The sequence below is a fragment of the Semicossyphus pulcher genome, unplaced genomic scaffold (assembly GCF_022749685.1).
Source record: "Semicossyphus pulcher isolate SPU_LCO1_2020_fin unplaced genomic scaffold, fSemPul1.0.p SCAF_6, whole genome shotgun sequence".
Lineage (NCBI taxonomy): Eukaryota > Metazoa > Chordata > Actinopteri > Labriformes > Labridae > Semicossyphus > Semicossyphus pulcher.
In genome coordinates this window covers 25,775,354-25,798,327 of record NW_027211737.1, presented here as the reverse complement: position 1 = coordinate 25,798,327, position 22,974 = coordinate 25,775,354, and the positions used below count along the sequence as shown (strand labels likewise).

The following is a 22,974-nucleotide window of genomic DNA, read 5'->3' as shown; positions in this document are numbered from 1 at the left end:
GGTACATAAACATGCTCAAACAACGTGTCATTTTCACAGCCTGCTGGCTGTTTTCACGGCTGTAACTAGGTAAATACAAATTCTAACTTTGAGCTGCTCGTGAGTCAGAAAATTGGGACACAGTGAAGTTGCCTTTTTATGCTTCAGATTCTTTGTATGTTTTTACCTCCCGGGAAATTTTCATTTGCAGAACAAAGTGCAGGAAAAATTGCCTTTTCTCCAATTTTTGAAAAGCAGCAAGTAAACTAGTTATTAGTCTGACAGCTAGTACTGAGGCACTAACCTGCAGAGTCAGCACTGTGCTCACCTCCTGTCTGGAGAGGCCTCTTCCCGTCTTCAAAAGGTGGAGGTTGAACTGAAAGAGCTGCAGGGAGAGGTGACGGCTTGAGGTGTCCTTTGTAATAAATTGTGTTCAGGGCCCTCTTAAAGGGCCGGCGCTCCCCTGCACTCATCTGTAACGGCTGGACCTTTGAATGGAAACAATGTGTCTTTTTGAAAGAGACGGAAAAAAAGCATAAAAATGTAATCTCCTATTTTGTGAGCAAAAAAATTCACCAAAAGCACGCACACACGCTCAAAACATGTTTACTATTTGCCTCTGCAGTGTTTATTTCTTGTCCTCCTCAAATGAACAAATTAAAATCTGTCAACTTTTGTGTCTCTTGTCTTTATCTTTGTGCTGCACATCCATCAGAGGGACACATTCTCGGTGCACAAAAGCCTTTTCATGTACCAACAAGAGTCTGTCCTTTGATCCACGCATGAACCGTGGGAATAGAAACATTAATTAATTACAAATAATTTTTTGGCAACTTCCCTGGGAAAGCGCATAATCTCTTCTTTTAATAATAAGTTTCTTAGAGCGTGCGCAGCTTCTAACAGGGTCGGTAATTATTTTTAAAAATGCACTGCAGAGTTTTTCTTTCACATTCTGATTCAAAGAGCTTCTGCATGTAAAAACACTGTTTGTGCTATTGTGCAAAAAAAGGCTGAATCTGGCCTAGAAATTATGGTCTGCATTGTTTTGGACTGTTGGGTGTAAAATTAATTATTCATTACAGTAACAAAATTAGCTTAGCTTAAGTGCTATTCATGAAGAAAGCATACGGCGGCCATAAGAATTAGTTATGTCGTAATGATCCCGTATGATTGGAGAGTTGTGGCAGTAACACAAAAATGTGAATGAAACATAAACTGAAACATAATTCAAGTCGACATCTTGTTAATAGTGTGTCCAAAGTTAGCGTCCTCACAGCACACGTTACAGTGATAAGCTGCTGCATTAGCAAAGCTCCTCAAGGTGATTCAGAGGTGATTTGCTCTTCTTATCAGGTAATAGGTGTGTGTCTTTGTGTATGTGTGTGTGTATGTGTGTGTGTGGTTTGAGAGGTTTGTAAATATGTGGCCAAGCAGCAGGAATAACCATTTGCATGCAGAGTTTGGTTGAGTGCTGGTGAGAGCGGCCACGCTGCACTGATCCCCATACAGTAAAGTCACCGGATACACACAGCGTGCACATATCCTGCAGGCCCTGTGTCAATGCAAATACAGCGTCGCCACAACCTGTGGTCATAACTGATGCAAATCGAACCTTAACGCTGATATATAAACCCGCGTCCGGGAACAATCCGGCAAATCCGAGGACTTCACCTTGGCGTGTGATCTTACAGACAACTTGAGGCGAGGATTAACTGTCGGATAAACAAAACAAAACAAAACAAAGGATTTTTACAAACGCAGCCGAAGGTGTCGAGTCAGACAAGCAATTGTGACGACCTGCAGACGTCGCAGTCAGAGCGATAAAAGGCCTCATCCAACCCACGGGAGCTTCCTTTGAGGTAAAAATGGAGGATGTGTCTTCCTGGATTTTCTCTAACCTTCTTACCTCAGCGACTTCATTCATGAGACCACCTGGATTGAAGGCTTCACATATATTTTTAACCATAAGACGCAATTTTTAGATACACATATTTGGATGTGTTTTATGTGATTCAAGAAGCTAATTGTGTGAATCTTTTCCCGCAGGGCCCGCTGACAAAGAGTGACTGATTCCTTTCTGAGTCACAGAAGAACAATCGTCTGGTTTGGAGTGTGTGCATAATTTTTTTTTTTGCCGTCTTGTCGTCTCTTTGAAGGCAGCAAAAACAAAACACTCCAGAAGCTCACACAGATTGCTGAGAATTACTCTGAGACGTAAATATTAAGTTATTTCCTCACAGATGTGTTTGGGGTAAAGACTAAATCATGTACGGGGGAGTAAAAGTAGCCCTCTGGGCGCTGACAGGTCTGCTGGCCATCACCACCATCTTCTTTAACGGCTTCATCATGCTGATGAGTCTGTGGAACTACAGGCAGAACAAGAAGTGGAGTCCCAGTGAGACCATCATCGTGGCTCTGTCTGTGGCCAACGTGGCTCACCAGCTCATCTGCTACTTCTGGATGACCATGGACGACATGGACGCCAAGTGCCGCATCATCCCGATCGCCTACACCCTCATGGTGCTGCTGATCTTCAGCCTCAAGTTCACCATCATGTGGGACACCAGCTTCCTCACGTTTTACTACAGCACCAAGCTGGTGAACACCCCCAACCAGTGCTACACACACATGCAGGCTGTGATCCTCAAACACGTGACCATAGCTGTGATCCTCATCCCTCTGAGCGGCCTGGGCACCTGCCTGCCCATGCTGGTGGTGTTTCACCCCGACAACCACACCATAGCAAACAAGGACTGCGGGGTTATAATGCCCGACACGCCCGCCGGTAAGGCCTACGAGGCCATCTACCTGATCCTCGCCGATGTTCTCCCAGGCCTGCTCATGATAAAATGCTGCATCTCCATCTCCCTCCACCTGGCCATCCACCTGCGCCACATGAAAGCCAGCACCAACGGAGCCCACGGCCCGAAGCTGGGCTCTCAGATGAGGGTGATCCGCATGGCTTTGTCCCTCGTGGCCGTCTTCACCCTCTTCCTCGTCATTGACCTCTTCGTCAACTACCAGATAGCCGTGAACCACGAGAACATCATCATGCTCACGTTCTTCTTCACGTCCGTCTACACCACTGCCACCGCCGTGGTGCTGATCTACGGGAAGAAGCCTTTTTGGAAAGCTCTCATACGTGAATTCAACGTCTGCATGGACGTTTATCCGTGTTTGTCGTGTCTGAAGGTGCCCGAACAAAAAGCCACATCCAGCAGTCCTGCAAAAGTTAAAAACTGAGAGAGAGTTTGCGTCACACTGCAGGTCTTTGAGCTGGAATCAATTTGTCATTGTCTGGATTTATTAAAAACTCTGAGGAAACTTATTCTTTTATCTTTTGTGCTAGCAATTTCAGTAATGACCGCCGTCCTGCTGTATCGCCATAAATTACAACTTCTTACATCAATAAGATGAAAGAGGGGGTTCAGAAGCTGTCCAAGTGATGCCCAGATAACAGCGGTCAGGTAACCTGCTTTCCATCCAAATCACACGCTCATCACACTGTACCTACCTATATTAATATTTCAGCAGAACAAATAATAGTCAGGCCTGTAAAATAGATCCCCGAGCATGGCTGCCTGGACGCGATGTAACCCAGCACCCATCTAAAAATGCTAAAAAATACATGCGACTGTGGTGAGTACAGAGCATATTAATAAAACAAGAACGTACTCACAACCTGAATTCTTTTTCTTGTTTGCATCACAGAGGCTTTATGAGATTTTTCTCAGCCAGGTTGCAGAGACTTTAAGCTGCACAGAGAGACAACAGCAGCCTGGAAGGATGCCAGTCACAACTCCTGCACCGGTTTGAGGAGAAAAGTATACAGTTGATGTGGAAAGGCGTTTATAATCCCAATATTCTCTTGTGGATTAGTTCATTGGTCCTCAACAGAGGTGTGCACGGCCGTACTCAGCAGCTCCCAGGTGTTGTTGTGTGTGGCTGCAGCTGTGTGTGTGTGTGGGTGTGAATCTGGGTGGTCCTGAAAGAGTGCACTCAGGCCGAGCAAACCTTCCCTGAGTAAATAGAGGTTTACAGAAGTGCAGCGGACCTCTTTGCAATGCTCCATCAGTTCACACCCTCTGGCACCACCTAGTGAGGTTCAAAGCAGAGATACAATAGTGCAGCTAATCCCTCTCCACACACAGACACTCAGCTTCCCTCCGGGTGCTAAATGGACAAAGTAGGAAAGGGCAGAACTTCCTTTGATGCGGGGGAATTAAGTCGCATCGAGGCCTCGGTTTCCACCCCTACAGTCTTTCTTTCTCCGATGGAGGGAGGGGGGTGTGACATGACAGCTGGATATTATTAAATACTGTCCAATATGGATGCAAATCCTCACCAGGGAACATGATTTATCTCTTTGTAAAGAAAATGACAGTGAGGAAGAAGTTTTTAGATCCTTTACATAAGCAAACGTTTTAACACAGAAAAGTCCTGCAAACGTGCAGAATTATTATCAGTAAAATTCTCCTTGTGCAGAAACATGCATATTATCCCTGCATGACATTATGTAGTTATTAATACTTTAGCATAAAGTAGCAAAAGTAAAAGTTTACCGCTGCAGCTCATCGAGGTGGAGCTAATTACCTGTCACTTCTGTGTAAACAGTTGGGTAGTTTAGTCCAGTGGCTCCAAACATAGGGTTCTGCCCCCTCCTAAGGGTCACTAGATACATCTCAGGGGTCATGAGATTCCTAATGTAGTAAGAAATAAGACACAAAAATAAAGAGTTCTGTCCAACACAAACTTGTCTTCATTTTTCCTTTTGGCTTTCTCTTGTCTTTGATGTTTTTTTTCTTCAGTTAAATAAAATAACTAATTTGGGTTTAAAGATATAATCTCAAAGATTTTCATTTAAATAAATGTCTGTTAAGTCTCTATCTATCGCCCAATGAGGTAACACAATGGTGATTGAGCCTATGGCCCACTGGTGAAAGCCTTTGCATTTGCAGTATTACAGACTGGGTGTCTGTGGTGATTTTCGTGGAAAATATCCCAAGGCCAGTTAGTGACGCGTTTTCCATCAGCCAGCAGTGGTTGGTCTGCCAGAGAGGGAAGGCGGAGCTAAGCGGCTGCTTTTCCCGTCTCTGCAAGTGTTGCGAGTAAACAGTAATCTACTATGGCTGAACAAACAAAGAAAAGATCGATGACTACAGATACAACTTCAAAAAGAAGTGAAAATCCAAAGAGAAAGAAACAAATTCGACGCTCAGATGAAGCAAACAGTCTGAAAAGGAAAGCGACCGTCAGCGAGGAAAATCAAGAGTTACAACCGGAGCCAACCGTGGACGTCACACATGCAACACTGTCTGGATATCTGGGAAGTGTGCTCCCGCAATTACCGTTTATCGCCACAGGTGCCGCCAAAAAGAGAGAGATCTCCCAGATTACAACTTTAAAACAGTTCTTCATATCAACAATCAGAGAAGTGAAGAGAGTAAATGACTCTTTTGAAATTAGACCTTTTTTTGGCAAAAGATCACAAGCAGAAAATGACTTGTTTGTGTTGATATTGGCACCTCTTTTACAAGACAAGTTTATCGTACCGTGTCGTACCGTATCAGATTGTATCACATGGTGTCGTATATCTTTGCAGATCCTGTCCTCTACATGCGTGAGTAAAACTCTACAACAGAAAATCTCCTTCTGCCATCTTTAAACTGTCAAACTAATCCCTCACTATGAATCGTTTCCGAAGAAAATATTCACAGTGAGCGGGAACTGGCATTAAAAATGACTAGACAGAAATAATCAATCTTCTCCCTGATGGTCTCGTTTGCCTTTGCTCATAAAGAGGCATCAGTATTACTTGCACTCTGTTTCATAAGCTGTTCAGAACTACTCACAGGAGCTTTAAATTCTAGACCTGAAAAGTCACTATTGAAGTAAAGAGTGGAACATTTTCCTTTCAATTAAATTCAAACACTCAAGAAAAGAACCTGAAAAACACGAGTACGCTGACAGAACAGAACTTGAGTACATGAACGTCTGTGTCGCTTTCTGCAGGAGGAAACCGTCCAGCTGCTTTCCACTGTGTGTTGCCTTTACGAAATGGAAACTGTGTGTGTTTGTGACCTTAGACTGTTCCGCAATCAAATTCAGACAGAGATGTGCGATGGGCATGTTGTCAGCTGAGAGGATGCCGGCTGAAAGGGAGCAACACTGTTGTGATTGATGTCCTCTGATTGTGTACAACACGAGGCTGTAAACATGTCTACAGTATGGAGAGCGTTTCTATGAAGATGTTCCTCCCGGAGAATCCCAGTTGCATCTCTGTCCTCTTTGCATGGTTGAGCATCACTTCAAATAGTTATTGCTCCTGAGACTTGCTGGGAGAGTGATATCTCGGGCATCACTATCTGACAGGAAGGAACAGGCCATTAACAATCCAGATTAGAAAGACCAGCAGCCGTCACACATCTCCTATAAACTCCTCCCTGCAGACACCCCTCCCCAGATAATGCCTCTTTAGCTGGAGCATCAGAGGCATCTTTCTCCTACACATACTTTAACTGTATTCAAATGCATAAATCACCAGCTCCACGCCAGTTTGTTGGATGTTTTGAGCTTGATTGCGTTATTTTTCTGGCTATCAGCAGCCTCCAAATGTCAGCGAGTTCTCCGGTGAGGGCACGGAGCGTAATCTGTATTCACTCCGCTGACAGGATCATAGTTAAGAGATGAAGATGCCTTTGTAAAAGAATCAATGTCACTACAAAATGAGAGTCTGCTCTTTCATAAAGTTTTTATTTGTGTTCAGTCAACAACAGCTTGTTCATAAAAAAGATCATCATATATCTCTTGAGGCAATGTTTGTAGAAAATGTCTTTGATGCTTGTTAGGAAATGTACAACAAAGTGAATCCCTTGTAAGACATCTTAAAATCTAAAAATAAAATCTAAAATACTGACACTTTAATAAGCGTCTCATTTTTCAAACCAGCTTACATGCATAGATTTTGCACTCTGAAGGCACATATATGTTGTTGCTTTTTCCAAAGTAAAGCAGTGTGTTGAAATCAGACTCAATTTGTGCTGCATGAAAGAAAACCATCTCTGTACACGACGGCTGTGCAAAACAATGGAAATGTTCATGAATAACAATAATTTAAATTTCATTAATGAATTGATAAAAAAATGAATCGACCAACACCTGAAATATAAAACTAAAGTGAACTTCAAAAGCTTTGATGCTTGTACCATCCAGCGTTTAGGGCTCTTTAAAGGAGCAGTCTGACATTTTGGGAAGTTTATTTTGCTTCCAGACGAGAGTTAGAAGAGACGACTGACACAGTTCTCCTGTTTGTTAAATGGGGATGCAGCTAGTAGCCTGTTAGCTTAGCATAAAGTCTGAAAGCATGCTTTCTGTCTAGGTAACAAAATCCACCTTCCAGCACTTCTAAAGCTCACTAATGAACATGTTGAATCTTTAGACAAAATCAAGTGTAAAAATGACATTTGTGGTTGAGCGGGTTTGCGTGACTCTTTTGTGGCGAGGACATTAATTTGTTGTCTTTGCTGGCTGCCTCGCAGCTGCATAAATCCCCTTATAAAACCACAAACTGCAATTATTACACACACGTTTTGACCATTTTAATTACATAAGATAAAGGGTGTTAATTAGTGAGCTTTCAGTGCTGGAGGGTGGACAATGTTACCTTTTGACAGAGCCAGGCTCTCTCAAAGGCTCTTTTATGCTGAGCTAAGCTAACCAGCTGCTAGGGCCAGTTTTTCAACCTCGGTCCTGTTGCGCTATTACGGGGAGCTAATGCCGTTATGGTAGGAAAAAAAATGCTATTTCGCTCCGTGCCTTTGGAGGACACTATCCGCTTCTCCAATGGGCCCTGGAAAACCTCCGACAGACTATGTAAAACACGTCATCTGGTGGAGGCCAGGGAGCTTGCTAAACTACACTTCCTAAATCTACAACACCCGCCTCCGAAGTCATGACTCGTTCAAAATCGTCATCGTCGTATATTCTCGTTGTATTTCAGATTCTGAACCGCTCTGACCCATTGCCTGCAGCGATCAATGTCCTTGACTGGAAAAGTATTCCACTCCAGCGTCTCTCGCTGGGCCATTCCTTTCAAACGGAAGGGCGCAATGCACGCTGGGTGTTGTAGGAATATAGAATGGCGCCAATTTCCAATATAATTGCTTCTATCGATTACAGAGAACACCACAGGGGCCAATCGCTCCTCTAAGACATGAGAGTTGGATCGACCTTCTCAACTAACTCTCTGCAAAACACCATCGTTCCCAAAATGTTGAACTGTTCTTTAAAGGAAAAACTTGCTTCCACTGAACACCACCATCAATGTGATGCAGTTTGGAAGCATCAGTGACAGTATTCAGTTCATCCTCTACACATTCATTACTGCCATCCAGTGTCTCTAAAACATTGCTTAGTATAAAATTGGTTTGATCATTGTATCGTACGTAAAAACAGTTACATTCTGTACATTGTATTCCCTGCTCATAATCAAGTTTGTTGTGTATCTCATGCAGCTTGTTCTGTATAAAAATGTCGTTTGGAATGCCAGTCAACAGCTAAAAGGAAAATAAGTCATCCAGTGTCACTCCATCACATAAAAGCTAAAAATAACATTGCAGCATTGGTCATTTCTTTTCCCTGCGAGTGATAAAGTCTGTACAAAAACTTTTCAAGTAATGAAGCACCTAATGACTGTTTCATTACGGTTTAAAAAGGCACACTGGATCTGAGGCTGTAGTGACCTTATGTACCCAGACTCATACATTATTTCTGCAGTAGTACCCTCTTACAAAGAGAACGCCGCCCGGACTCTTCCTCACGGCTTTAAAAACAAAACAACAGCTAAAACTTGAAAACAAAAGACTGCTTGGAATTATTGGTGACTTGCATCAGAAAGATTGTTTTTTTTTGCAGAACATCCCACGTAGATGGTCCTGCATCTGTACCCAGCGGTGGCGTTTCCACAGTGCCACAATTAAAACTGAGGATTACTGAGAGTTTTAAGTCCTGTGTGTAGGTGCTACCTTAGTGCGGCGAGTGCTCCTATGCAGGGAACATTGACTTCCGCGTTTTTGGAGGCGGCGGCGGAGGCTTACTCTCGATTTTCATGGGTAAAGGAGGAGTGAACTGTGGGAGAAAAAGAAGAAAGCTCAGGGCTTCAACTGCAATAAAAAACAGAATATTTTAACGTTTACACGACATTAAATATGCATTAGTGAGGGGGTGCTTATTTTGTTGGAGCAGACGTACCTCTGAAGAGAACCCAGGGTTGTCAATCTCATGCGGGTGCTTCTTCGGAGGCATGGGTGGGGGGGTCCCTGGGGTGTCGACGGTATTGACATCATTGTCACTGAGGAGCGATGAATAGCCTACCACAGGGGAGAGAAAATAAGAGCTTTTCAGACCGCGAGCGTCAGTGAATAAGCGCGTGTGTGCGTGTGTGACCTCATTAGGTCTGTAAACGGGATGTGCTCTCACAAGGCTGGCATGTTATTCAACCTCGTCTGTGTGTAAGGAAGATTTTAGGGGATGACATGCAGAGCTGAAGAAGTTTTACGCTACATACTGGAGCTGCGTGGCGTGCGCGGCGTGTGTGGAGAGGCAGGTAGCTGAGATGAAACACCCTGGAACAGAGAGAGGGTGAGCCGCCGGTCTATTTGTAAACTCACGGGCCTCGGCTGCTTCTCTGGAGGAGTCTGGAATGAAAAACAGAGAACAGAAACATAAGCCTCCATGTAAAACACTTCGACAAAATAGAAAAAGTCCCAATTCACAGCTGAATAACAGAAACTTAATATCCGGATGATACAAGCTTGGAAACAGGTTGTATAATCTCAGCAACAGCGTTATGTAGAGGGAAAGGAAATAAAACATCTATATATTATCCATTTGTGTCCGGGCTCATACAGTGAAGACTTTGAAGATATTTAATAAAAGGTATTAAGTATATTTCTTGGCGAAACGTGGATGCTTCACACACAAACATCTTCAACCCGGCAGCACAGAAGATCTATACCATCACCACAGTTTCAAAGTGGGCACCAAAGATTCACTAATCACTAATTCAGTATCTGACCAAATGTGAATTATGATCACAGTCTCCCCTTCTGTTCTTCTGAGTCATGGCGTTGAATAAAGGCCAGAAAGGTGTTTTTGCAGAACATCATGTTGTCACAGTGAAGTTGACCCTTGACCTTTTGGGCATAAAATGTCATCACTTTTTCATCTTTATCCTATATTGTCATACAGTAATTAGCGTATGAATTCTTAAGTTATGGCCAAAGACGTGTTATGTGTAGTCACAGTGACCTTGACCTTTGATCTTTAACTACCAAAAACTAATCAGTTCATCCTTGAGTCGAAGTGGACGTTTGTGCCAAATTAGAAAAAATTCCTTCAAGGCGTTCCTAAGATATTGCGTCCAGAATGGGGTGGACGTGAGGTCACAGTGAACTTTGACCTTTGCCACCAAAATCTAATCAGATCATTCTTGAGTCCAAGAGGACGTTTGTGCCAACTTTTATCATAATTAGCGTAGAAATTCTTGAGAAATAACCCAAAACGTGTTTTGTGAGGTCACAGTGACCTTGACCTTTGGCCACCAAAATCTAATCAGTTCACCCTTGAGTCCGAGTGGACAGTTGTGCCAAATTAGAAGAAATTCCCTCAAGGCGTTTCTGAGATATTGTTTTCACAAGAATGGGACGTACAGACGTACACAATACAGCGTAACGTCCGGTCACGCCTGTCGCCGGCGCGGAGGCATAAAAACATCTGATCGTACCTCATCTGCATCTGACTGAGTCTCCAGCAGGACCTGGGATTTGCTCACGCTCCACTCCTTCCTGTTCTTCCGAGCGATCCTGTTGTCCTCTTCTGAGCGGGACAAAACGGAGGCCCTGCGATCACTGGGACGGGACAACAAGGAACTGCTTGTGAATAAACAGAGGCAGAGAAAAAAGAAGCAGAGATGTACAATCATAAAAACAAAGTGCTTTTTGATTTGAGCAAATACAACAATTAGAGTTGGATGAAAGCAGTCTCTGTCTTTTTCTATTGCCAGCGTCACAATATCAGCCAGGGGAAAGGTAGAGGAAGGAAGCAGGGAGAGGATGTAGGGACTGACTCGTGGGAGGAAATGCAGGATGGTCCATCTGAGGATGTGGAGCCGCTGGAGAGGCCTGAGGAGGCGTTGGAGAGGGTTGAGACAGTGGACATGCGTCGCAGGGTGGAGGACAGGATGTAGGGCATCACCATGGAGCCCACGCGACTCTTCTTCCTCTCAGTGAGAGAGCACGGCTGGGACACACAAATGGGATTAAGCATCATCGGGGGAATCTTGGCAGGGGAGGAGCACAATGACAAGCAAAACTCCAGGTTGCAATGGACTGGCTAAAGGAAGATTTATGGTCCTGCGCTAATATAATGTACACTGCTTTGAATGAGAAGCGTTTGATAGGAAGGCAAGAGGGCCAATAGCTTAAGTTGGCACCCTCTTACATTAAATTGAGTTTGCAGTTGGCAACTCACCAAGGTTATGACGCCATAATGCTTCTCCACTTTCTCCCGAAGGTCTTGGAAGCAAGTAACCATACGGTTGTGTAAGGGCTTCAGCTGCTCTGTCGTCTTCTCCCCGTGGATGCGAATCCCATCTGCCAACAGAGGGATCTGCAGGGGAAGAGGGACACTTAAGTGTAACAATACATGTTCTCCTCTGAGGCCAGAGTCAATGACAATAATGGTGAAGGGATGTACCTGCAGGGCGATGAGCTGTTTAAGGACCTCGATGCGCTCGTGGTCCTCTGGGTGCTCTTGGATGTAGGTGTCTGTAAAGAACGCCTGTGAAAGGATGAAAACAGGATAAATGCAGGGCAGTTTTTTAAACACACAAGCTGAAAATATAGCTGCGAGCAACAATGAACAGGTGTCCACAGCATGACAAAGAGGCCACAGCGGCTCTCTTATGAATTCAACTTTGCAGCTTATAAAGAGCTGGAGGCCAGGAGGACCACGCGATTTATCTGTTATTGGTGTAGTTTGGTGATGTTTGATAGCGGTGTATTCTTTTGCAAATCAGTTACTCTGGAGCCAACTGTGCACACTGCCTCAACCTGATCAAGCAAACAGCTCAAATCTAACAAATACAGTCAGTCTGTACGCAGTGGGACAATGACATGTTTTTGTGGGGCTCTGTAATCTTGCAAATTGGATTTGAGGCGTTTTTTTAGCACTTATTTCCATCCATACCAGCGTTATGGCTGTTTAGATGGCAATCATGCTCTGTTGGTCCAAGGCCGGATCTAGCCAAATTGGTGCCCAAGGCGGGATTATAATTCGGTGCCCCACTTCCCCACTACTTACCAGTAATTCAACATGCCTCTAAGTATGATCTGAATAGCAGCATTTCTGCTGCCCAGCATCATTTTTTATTTATTACATGTCATTTTGCAACACAGTAAGCCTGTACAGACCTCAGTTATTGATATGACACTTAAATATACATCAAGCTGCACATATCTGAAAAAAGGGACAATGAGAGAACTTTTTGTTCTGTGATATTTGTTGCGATATAAAAGAAAATACAGGAAATTATGCCAGATCAATGCAGTGTGTTTTTATGAAAAAGTACACATACATTTAATGATCATACCTTTTAACATTTAGGTTAGGGTTATCATCTGGTCTATTTTCTTTAAACAAAACAGAACCCTCTGAGACTCTGACACCCGCATGAAAAGTTAAGAAAGTTCAGGTGGAGCGACACGTTTCTTTATAAAATAAATACAAACAGACTTGTGGGCTGCTGGTGCGTTATTGATACGGTATGTCATCTACCATTTCTAACGATGTTCAAATGTACTATGTGTAATCAGCAGTACTCACTGTCTCCTGCTTCCTGTCGGCACACGCAACCTCACGCCGTGTGTGTGCTGCAGGTGCAGCCAAAAAAGTAAACCCTCCGCGGCACTGACTCACCAGCGTTAACGAACACCGGTATGAGTGCCGCTGATAACAGCAATACACACACTGAGAAGCCGCCACGCTTAACTAAAAGCTGCCTCGATCATCCCGCTAGCATGATCTGTGACGGCAGCAGTGTCGCGTGCATGTTTACAGTTTACAGTCAGGTGACGCACAGTCTCTGCAGCTCAGCGGACAGTTCAGTCTGTGCTCTAATGAAGCTCTCTCTCATGTCTCTGTGTGTTTCCTGTAAAGTGGTATTGACACACTATTAAGTTAAATTGTTTGTTTAGATGTTCCTTAAAAGGTATAATCTCTAATATTTCATTGTAAATAAATGAATGAATGAGGTAACACAATGGTGATTGAGCCTATGGCCCACTGATGAAAGCCTTTGCATTTGCAGTATTACAGACTGGGTGTCTGCGGCGACTTTCGCGGAGAAAATCACACAAGCAGCGCCCAGTTAGTGACATGTTTTCCATCAGCCAGCAGTGGTTGGTCTGCCAGAGAGGGTAGGCGGAGCTAAGCGTCTCTGCTGTCCTATCTAATAAAGGCAAAAAAGCCAGAAAATAATCTTCAAAAAAACAAACAAAAAAAACTTTAAGATCTCGGCACAAAAAGATAAACCAGCTAAATGATGCTGCCTATTTGTCCACATTTAATTGAAAGTCTCATTTAACAAAAAGTCAAACCTTCTCATAGTTGGAGAAGCCGCCCATGACAGCAGGGTCCACGATGCCACTAAGCATCATGGACAGCGGGTTGATGGACAGCGAGCGATCACAGGCCTGCTGCTGCACCAGGTTACTCAGCTTTTCATTGGCCATCTCCATCGTCTCCACAGCGTTCGCCAGAGGGCTGATCTCCTCCTGTCCAAAAGAAGGACATGAAGAAGGTAAATTTGATGAATTTATGAACCAAAAGAAGCTATGAAAAACATGAAAAAAATCTATTTTAGCATCAACTTGTTGACTTGTTTCTTACCACAGAGACAGACTTGACTTCAAACCACTTCAGGATCCCTGGGAAGTGATATGCAGAGATGTATGTTGTTCTCTCGATCCACATTGTCTATAGGGCAGAAAATAAAATATTAAAGAAATAAATGTGAGTAAATCTTGGCCAAAGTTCAACTAAGACGTCATCATGGATGTTAGGGAAGAACTGCATCGCAGCAGGAGTCCTGTTTATGCCTTTGAAATATGCTGTTTGGTGCATGAAGCCTTAAACCCGCACTCCCAAAAGCTCGAATGCGTGTTCATGATGCTCCGGGAGGGATCAATAACAACTTTTAGGACATTTTGATTTCAAAGTAGGGCAGGCCGTGCATTTTAAAAGCAGTCTCTTTACATCCTGACAGCAGTCAACAAACAAAATGCTCTGACAACATTAGTATTTGTAGTCTATGTGGGTTAATGTGTTTGGGGAGTTGCTTTAGCATTTTTTGGCTGATCGCCAGGGTCAGCCACACGGGTCTGTCTGTGACTGACTGACTGACTGACTGACTGACTGATGGTACTTTCAGAGCCATATAGAGAGAGAGTTGCGACATCACAATGGTGGATCATGGAGCATATTGGAGCTCCACTGACGCGACTCTCTGTCTATACGGCTCTGGCACTTAATACACAAGTGTGTTTGTTGTGTTAGCTCCGCCTATCCTCTCTGGTCCATTTCTCAAAAATTGTGCAGTGGTGTTCCATGGGTCGGGACTAAATGAAAACATATACAGACCAGGTGACAGTGCTGTCTCTCTTCTCTGCTCTATGTATGTCTGCAACAGACGCAACTGTTGCCTCTTTATTAGACGCCAAAAAGGACTTAACAAAATGCTGGTATTTGCCGACCTGTGAGTGTGAGCAGTAAAAGAGCTCCAGGTGTGCTGGAGGGCGGAGCAGACAGACACACACAGTCGACAGGATGAAGCACGACTTCGGCTGCAGACAAACTAAACTCTGTACCTTCCTGCGGGGTGAGCGAGTTAGTCGTTTAGAGTGTCTTATATTTTTCCATTTCACAGCTTTGTTTTCATTAACGGCGCTCGCTCTCTTCCCTTTCTGTCTATGTCACTCGACCACAGCTGCTCTCTCTCTTTGCTAGTGGCAGTTTTGGGTTGAAAATCTGACTACAGATCTGTTATCGCTTTAAAGCTTCGGTACCATTCGGTACTATCGAACGTAAAAATAACGGAGATTGTATCGTTTTAAACACGTGGCATCGAAAAAGTAGAGAAAATTTTGACAACCTCAGACCAGGAAGTCGGCCACTATTTCAAACTGGTTTGAAGGCCCGGCGCGCTTCCTAGTAGCTTCATCTTCATGCTCACTTCCTCTCTCTCTGTCTTCCTGCTCCAAACTTACTCACATTGGGGGTTTCACTTGTCATTTTACCCAATAACATTTCGCTGCGACCCTTGAGAGCCAATCATCTTATTGCTGTGAAAGTTTAAAGCTGTTCCTCTCTGCGCGCCTGTCACTTGCTATTTTAGGCGAATCAATGCAGCTCTTCTCCTCTCCGTTCATCTCCAATCCTCATCACCGTCAGCCTCGTCAGATGTTCTGCTCCACATTCATTCTCAAGCATTACCCTTCACCCCTTCATCAGCAGCAACGTCTAGACTCAGCAGAACATATTCTTTTTCATCTCGAGCATCTCTTCCCCCTTTTGATAAAAAATTATGTCTCGATAGCTTTACTGTGGTGTAAAGTCTTAACCAGCTGAAATGTCATTATTAATCTTCTGAGTTAAACACGTCAAAGTTTGGCTTGTTTTTCTTTATTTTAGAATTCATGGCTGTGGGCTGATGCATATTATTTTAGTGCTGAATAATAAATTCAAAAAGTGCTCACTGCAAATTCATTGTCTGGGTCCTTTTCACCTTTCCTGAAGGGCCGGGAATACTGGAACTGCTCCACTTCATTGGTCCTGTAATAGCTGCAAAAGCACAGGGAAGGACAGCGGTGAGTTAGTGGTTTGACCAGAGAACCATAAATCTCGGGGTATTCACGACAAAATAAATCAGCCTTTAAGTGTTCGCTTACGCACTTTAATATCTGCTCTGGAACCCCCTTGTCTTTAAACTGCTGCGGCACGGTAAGAACAGGCTTGACCGTAAAGCTCTGGATGTCTAGGAAGTTCAGCTAAGGATAAGACCAGGAACAGGTGTGGAGGTGCAGAAAAAGCAAAGTTGTACTGAATCAGTTTTTTTTGGCTGACAGCCGGGGTCAGCCCTACACACAGGTCTGTATGCGAGTAACTGACTGACTGACTGAGTGACGGTGCTTTCACAGCCGTAGAGAGAGGGAGAGTTGCGACATCGCAATGGTGGATCATGGAGCCCATTGGACCTCCACTGACGTGACTCTCTGTCTAAAGGGCTCTGGACACTTAATTCGGGGAGTAGGCGGGGCTGCTCCTCTGCTGCTCGTCCGCTGTCCTCACCTACGTCCGCAGAGCGCACCTGCTTTCAAACACGTTGCCATCGACCTCATAAGGACAGTCCTTGTAACACACTGCCCACAAAGGCGCACATTGACCTGATGTTAACAAAGTCAAACAGTTTACAGTCATGCCAGCAGCATGTACAGCTGTTAAGGCCTTCGAGCAAACAGCTTATGTTAAATGCTTACGTGCTCTCACTTAAAATGCTAACATGCTTATGTTAAGCAGGTATGTTTACTATGTTTACCATTTGAGTGCAGCTTATTAGCATGCAAATTTTTGCAAATTAGCATTAACAAAAAGTACTGCTGAAGCTAGAATAAATTAGCTTTGCAAGATTGAGTCATAAACAAAAGTATTTTACAAATTAACATACAGGCCTGTTGGTGTCCTTAAAAGGTTATGGAATAACAAGAGTTTGTAGAAGTTCATCCTAAAGGGGGATGTATCGTAACCGATTGTTGTCGAGTTCTGTCACTTCAAACTACAAATGTCTTCTTGTTAGAGCCATCCAGGCTTGGGGAGTAATTAAATACAGGTAACGGCATCACGTAATTACGATACCAAAAAAAAAAGGCAACTGTATTCTGTTACAGAAAAAAAGACTATTTATTAAAAATGGGGATTACTAGCAGGATCACAATTTTAAAACCTCTGCAGATGATCCAGAACGCAGCAGCACGACTGCTCTTCAATCAACCCAAAACAGCACATGTCACTCCACTGTTCATATCCCTCCACTGACTCGCATCAAATAAAAACCCTGTTGTAACATTGTAAAACACATTTTAAAATGAAGACAATAAAAAACCAAAGATGTTCTATAACATCTGCCGTCTCATCTCTAAACCGTCCATCCGACCGTCTCTGATAATATTAGCAGGACCTCCGCACACACCTTACAACACTTCACAACGCACAAGTCTCACAACAGCACTCCTCAAAGTTGCTATCAACAGTCTCTGGTTGCCGTGGCCTGTGGTGACAAAAATGCTTTCACTGGGTGGAAATGTGGCCTTCATTTAGTCTTCAAAGGAGAAAATGTGAGCAACATCGCAGAACAGTGCAAGTTCTGCCTTCCAGCTGTCGTTATCCAAGGACTCCACATCTAATTAAAAGAAACATTTGCAGGTAAAACCAACTGCTTACGCTAGCTGCACAGAATTCTGGTTAAAATGTTAGCTAACCTGTCGTCTTCTACTACTGCTGAAAAATAGTTTGTGACTCTGGTGATGGCCGCGGACGGGATGGTGTGAGTAAAAACACAAGCTCCAGACTGGAATGAGTTTATAGTGATTTTGTATTGAAGTAATCCAAAAGTAACTGAAAGTAATCAGTCACTTTAAAATTGTGATAAGGTTGGATTAGGTTACTGATTAGATTGTTTAACAGGTGATTAGTAACTGTATCAGAATGCATGTTTAAAGTAACACTCCCAACCCTGGAGCCATCCTGCTAACATGGCTAAAAATGTCGTTAACAAACAGCTGATGGCTTATAGAACAAGGATACACTGTCCAGCGGAGTTGCTGATGTTGTCTCCAGGGGGCGCTGTGCTGGTCATCCGTACTGCGTTTGGAAACTGAGAGAGCAGCTTTAAGCTGAAGTCTTCGAGCCACTCGTACTCTTTGCCTCGGTAGATAAACATTTTGTTCTGCAGGAGGAAAGTTCAGTTAGCAACAGAACAAATGAAACAATAAAAAGCTGCAGTTATGATCAGGCTGCTTTTCATAATTAATGAGCGCTGCGCTGATGACTGGACTCTTTTCATTTCCACATTATTTTGTATCATCAAAAAGCCAGCAACCTTTATCGACATTACTGCACACCGCCCCGAGAAATGTTTAAAAAAGTAAACTCATTTCATAAGCACGGTGCATGACGGTTTTACTAAATCTCTATTAATTGAACAGGTAATCATCATCTCACCCTGAGGAAGGAGGGGAATCCAAGGCCGTAATATCCCACAGCGAAATACTCTGGCTGCGGTCGCATGGCATGCATGATGTGTTCATAGAACTGGGCTTGTTTTTTCTGTAACAGAGGACAGAGAGGAGGGTAAACATGCAGAACATGCACAATCTGTCTGTTAGGGGACACAAAATCTAATCCGTTAAATCAGACTAATGCAGTTTTCCAATAACATCTTCAGTAAAAGAATGCGGCTACTCGCATTTTCTCTTACGAAATTATGAGAAAGATTATTGGAGCACAATCACACTAAACTACCAGGCTGAGAGACTTCATAAATTCTTTATAACACATTAAAACTCCGCTGCATCAGCAGACACTATCTGGGCTGAAATGAGTAACAGTAAACAGGTTAACACACAATTATCTCTCCCTCGCCTCTTGAAGTTGTTTTTCCAACCAACTGCACGCAGACTTGTAGGAACTGCACCGAATTCTAACCGACTATTACTCTTCAGACTTATGTCAATAGTCTTAATGAGGCAGTAACAATATTATTTATAGAGCTGCCTTTAAAAGAGGTTTTAGGAGTGATCGTGTTTTGTTTGCACGGCTGACTTAAAATGCATGGGTCCTCTCACCAGCAGCTGGCTCAGCTCCATGAAGTCGAACATGTGGCTCTCGTGCATCTTGGCGAGCTGCTTACCCAGCTCAATGGCTTTCTCCCACATCTGAGGAGACATGTGCGTTGTTCGGTTAAAAGAGGACATAACGCATAAAAACACAAGCGCACGAGTTAGCCATCTGGCTGTCACTGCTGCGCCCCACCTCACGGCTTCGAGGCAGAACAGTTGTTATGTAGCTGCTGGAAATCTAAACACAACAAAGAAACCTGTGGCTGCTGTGTGATTTCAAGTAACTTCCCCTTTAGTGTCACAACACAGAGAGCAGATTTCAGACGTTTGTTTGGGTAATTTGCGAAAAGAAAAAAAAGAAACAAACGGTACTTTTAACACCAGCCCACATGCAGAGCAGCTAATACTCACCTTGCCCTTGTCCAAGTAGCAGATGATCTCCTGGAAGAGCCTCTCTTTCAGCTCCTGCTGCGTCCACACATGATCCCCATCTCTAGGTATGAGATGAGGTGCGCAGGGCTTGTCAGACCACTGGGGAAGCAAATTACCGTGACATTTAGGTAAAGAAGCAGGGTCATGTGGGCAAAGTTATACAGCTCAGACATTAAAAATGTTATCTTGTTTAAGCTGCCAGACCTCCAGTAATTCAGCATGTAGCAGCAGGGTGTAGGCTGCCTCTGTGTAGTTCTCACAGTCCAGATGCAAATCTCGCAGCTTGTACAAGTACCTGGTAACAAGAGCACATCGATTAGACACAGTTATCTCCTTGGTCCAATACTAGAGGAGTCATGGGTGTGTGTGACTCACCGGATGTAAATGTCCTCCCTCTTTTTTTCTTTGTAGAAATTCTGTAAGAGAAGAATCGTTACGACATTTTCTCTGATTTCCTCTCAGGCAATTAGCAGAACAACACCGGCTTTGTTGTCTTGCTTTATGTACACGCACAAACAGAGCTAACCCTTTAGTAAACATAGGCTCGGGGCGTACCAGCACATTGACGGTGCAGCTCATGCGATGCTCGGGACTCTCGTCGTGTGTGATGGTGCGGTATGCCAGGAGATTCTCCAGCAGGCTGCTCAGCAGCAGAGCCAGCTCCTCTCCGGACTGTGACAGGTATCTGTGGCGTCTGCAGTGCTCCAGCAAACTGCACACACAAACAAATGTTCTTCACAGAGCGCTCGAAAGTGGTAAATGCCTATCAACAGTTTTCATCGCTCTTTCCTCCTGACGAGCATATTAAAATGTGTTTTTGTGATTGCTGTCAGTCCCCGAGGCCTTTCTATTGATTAGCGGTTACTTACAATTCTTACAGACTATCTTGTCCTTCTGGCTCCTTGAGGACTTTTTCAAAAAAACAAATCACTAAGGTCTTTGTTGTATCTTAGCAGCAACCCTGTGTGAATTCCCTATCACACAGAATTGAAGGATTTTTTAAGTTTTCAGAGAAAATGTGTCGTTTGATCTGCCTTACGTTTTCTCCAGCAGGACTTTGTACTGCTCATCCCCTCGGCCTCCTTCTACCTCTTGATCCAATTTTGTTATCAGTTCGTTCTCAAACTGCGAAGATAAGAGGTGAATTAAAAAACACACCACCACACGTAGCACAAATGTCATATTTAGCCAGGAGCAGATTCACTTCAAATTAAACAAAAAAAACCCATCAAAGCGCTGAACTTCTGAGGTCGCTCTTTTTTTTTTTTTTTACCGTTTCAAAGGTGCGACCGGGGTTGAAGTTGTGCTCGCACTGCATCATATCAAAGAAGATGGGGATGGTGGCTTTCCTCAGTTCGGGCTCAGGCACCAGTGTGACCTCCAGAATGGGCCCGACCATGGCGGGGATGAACTTCATTTTGTGTGGGCCTGAGGGACAACAAAACATTACCACACAGAAATATCATAGTATGATTTTAGAAGGCAATAAGCTGCACCTTCATTTCTCCACAAACAGAAGACAAATCTAATAATGTGGTAAACAAAACAACACACTGTGAAACCGGACAATAAAAAATATTGTCTTGTTGTTCCCCTTGAATTACTTGCAAGCGCTGGATAAACAATCCCTCAAACTCTGTGATAATAGCAGCTTTATCAGGCAGTGCAAGCGACTCACCCAGATTGTACCACATGTCTCTGATCTTAAAGCCAATCGTCTTCCTCATGTCTCCGTATCTGTGGAAGTTTTAAATCACACTGTTAAATGAAGTTCTCTTTATTTCAATCATCTTTTGATGAACTTTAAATGATCTCACTTGTTCAGTATCTTATTCCGTTTCTCTTGAGAGAACGATTCCAGCTGCAGTGTCGTGTGGGTGAGGAACGCCACCGTCAAATGAAAGTAGTTATTCCACAGCTGCGAGGGGAGTGAGGTTTTCAAATATTAATACCATAATTACCTTCTCATAACTCCGGCTTTTGATTTTGACTTTAATAAGAAATGTGACCTCTACAAAAGCAGGGGGAGGGGAGGGACACACCTGTAGTTCGAAATACGCCGGGTCCAGGAAGTACATGTTGAGGACATCTGAGTACTGGTTGATGGCTCTGAGGAAGACCTGCATCTGCACCAGGTTCATGATCATCCAGTCAGCGGGGAACACGTTTCCCATGAGGTCTTTAAACATGATGAACGTCTCCATGAGGAAGTCCTGCGGGCAGCAGAAGTATCAAATCTTTACTGTCGCTTTAAAGAAATACAATACCAGGCAAATCCAGAGCGGCAGTACATGCAACGACAACACTCTGCTTCATGTAATGCCCCCGTGGCTTAATGGATGCCCGCTGACATCCTCATCATGTCGGCCCAATCCATTGCATGAAATGTCTACAATCAATATTCTCTTAAGGAGCAGTAAGTGGCCAGGGTGGTTTAATGCCTGTTATTGATGATACGTTTCAAGACAAGATGTAGCCAACGGGGGAGGGACCAGGACACTTACAATGATATCCTGTCTTGTCTTGAAGGTGCCGATGTAGTGGGCGTAATGCATGTCATCCATTTGCTTCAGGATGGCCGTCATGCAGGCGAGATAGTGGCCCTGATGCAGAGGAGTTAACGGTTACTCACATGATTTCACATATTTGCATGCACATTTGTGAATGTTGTATTCGTGTTGTTGTGTCATGTTGTGGCTGTATGTTCAGGCCGTGCTCGTGTGTGTTGTTGCCGTCAGTGTGATTCATAATGAAAGAAACGCTGAGGAAGCAGCCTTCAAGGACATATTTCAGCAGTGACATTAGAGTGTGTCTTACAATGAGAGGGGAGGATCTGTCCATGCTGATGACAGTGCGATTAACCCTGCGAAGAAGCCGCTCCATTATCAGCTGAACGTGGCCTCTGGTGGGACCCTGCGCAGACAGAACAGCCTCAGGTACAAGCACAAACACGGAGACACAGACACGCTAGGGTCGGTTCACCCCAATTACAAAAAACAAGGGAGGAAAAAAACAGATTTCTGAAGATCATTTTGGTTTTATGTTTTAGAAACTTGTCTTTTTGATTTATCTCTCTCCCCTTTTTCTTTCTTGCTGCTCACAGTATTGAAAAATACATTAAAAAAATCCAGCAGCAGAGACACTCCTCCAGTTAAGATGCATAATCCTCTGTGTCACTCACTCAGTTTCTTTATGACTTCTTCAGTAAAAGGAAGAAACAAGCAGCTGACAAAGAGATGAAATAATTGGTCAATAAATCAGCTGCTTAAAGGGCCAGTTCGCTGATTTTCAACCTCAGTCCTATCGTGCCATTATGGTAGGAAAAAAATGCTCTTTGGCTCTGTGCCTTTGGAGGACGCTATCCACTTCTCCAATGGGCCCTGGGAAACCTCCACAAAACTACGTAAAACCTGTCTTCTGGCGGAGGCCAGGGAGCTCGCTAAACTACACTTCCTCAACCTAGGACGCCCGCCTCCAATGTCATGTCTCGTTCAGAATCGTCAGGTTTGAAATGTAAACTGCAGACCTGAAGGTTTTTTAGACGACCCACCGGTATATTTTGGATTCTGTACCGCTCTGAGCCGTTGCCTGCAGCGAAAACGGTGGCATTTCC

At 43.8% G+C, this 22,974-nt stretch overlaps 2 protein-coding genes across 4 annotated transcripts in view; one reads left to right on the top strand and one right to left on the bottom strand.

Moving 5' to 3' along the window:
• The first annotated feature begins 2,244 nt into the window (after nt 1-2,244).
• tas2r202 (taste receptor, type 2, member 202) lies at nt 2,245-3,222 on the top strand. Its single transcript, XM_069682721.1, has one exon. The coding sequence runs from the start codon at nt 2,245-2,247 to the stop codon at nt 3,220-3,222; it is 978 nt and encodes a 325-aa protein (XP_069538822.1).
• Nucleotides 3,223-6,713: 3,491 nt separating this feature from the next.
• The window catches only part of dock5 (dedicator of cytokinesis 5), a 40,218-nt gene continuing 23,957 nt past the window's right edge, over nt 6,714-22,974 (bottom strand). For 2 of the 3 annotated variants that reach the window (XM_069682515.1, XM_069682516.1), the window contains exons 27-51: nt 22,179-22,274; nt 21,866-21,964; nt 21,404-21,574; nt 21,179-21,279; nt 21,040-21,098; nt 20,635-20,789; nt 20,401-20,486; nt 19,917-20,073; nt 19,737-19,777; nt 19,566-19,656; nt 19,341-19,460; nt 18,936-19,025; nt 18,313-18,417; nt 17,896-18,037; nt 15,988-16,069; nt 15,792-15,876; nt 13,927-14,013; nt 13,635-13,811; nt 11,734-11,817; nt 11,509-11,646; nt 11,105-11,277; nt 10,763-10,907; nt 9,545-9,674; nt 9,229-9,347; nt 6,714-9,105 (exon numbers count right to left, since the gene is read on the bottom strand). In XM_069682515.1, the coding sequence (XP_069538616.1) occupies nt 9,022-9,105; nt 9,229-9,347; nt 9,545-9,674; nt 10,763-10,907; nt 11,105-11,277; nt 11,509-11,646; nt 11,734-11,817; nt 13,635-13,811; nt 13,927-14,013; nt 15,792-15,876; nt 15,988-16,069; nt 17,896-18,037; nt 18,313-18,417; nt 18,936-19,025; nt 19,341-19,460; nt 19,566-19,656; nt 19,737-19,777; nt 19,917-20,073; nt 20,401-20,486; nt 20,635-20,789; nt 21,040-21,098; nt 21,179-21,279; nt 21,404-21,574; nt 21,866-21,964; nt 22,179-22,274 (2,817 nt within the window). In that variant the 3' untranslated portion in view covers nt 6,714-9,021. Of the gene's footprint in view, nt 9,106-9,228; nt 9,348-9,544; nt 9,675-10,762; nt 10,908-11,104; nt 11,278-11,508; nt 11,647-11,733; nt 11,818-13,634; nt 13,812-13,926; nt 14,014-15,791; nt 15,877-15,987; nt 16,070-17,895; nt 18,038-18,312; nt 18,418-18,935; nt 19,026-19,340; nt 19,461-19,565; nt 19,657-19,736; nt 19,778-19,916; nt 20,074-20,400; nt 20,487-20,634; nt 20,790-21,039; nt 21,099-21,178; nt 21,280-21,403; nt 21,575-21,865; nt 21,965-22,178; nt 22,275-22,974 lie in introns of those variants that run through there. The other variant, XM_069682517.1, reaches the window with a different exon arrangement.

Excerpts from the sequence above, each read along its gene's own strand:
- tas2r202 (XM_069682721.1), top strand. The coding sequence starts at position 2,245 with ATGTACGGGGGAGTAAAAGTAGCCCTCTGGGCGCTGACAGGTCTGCTG.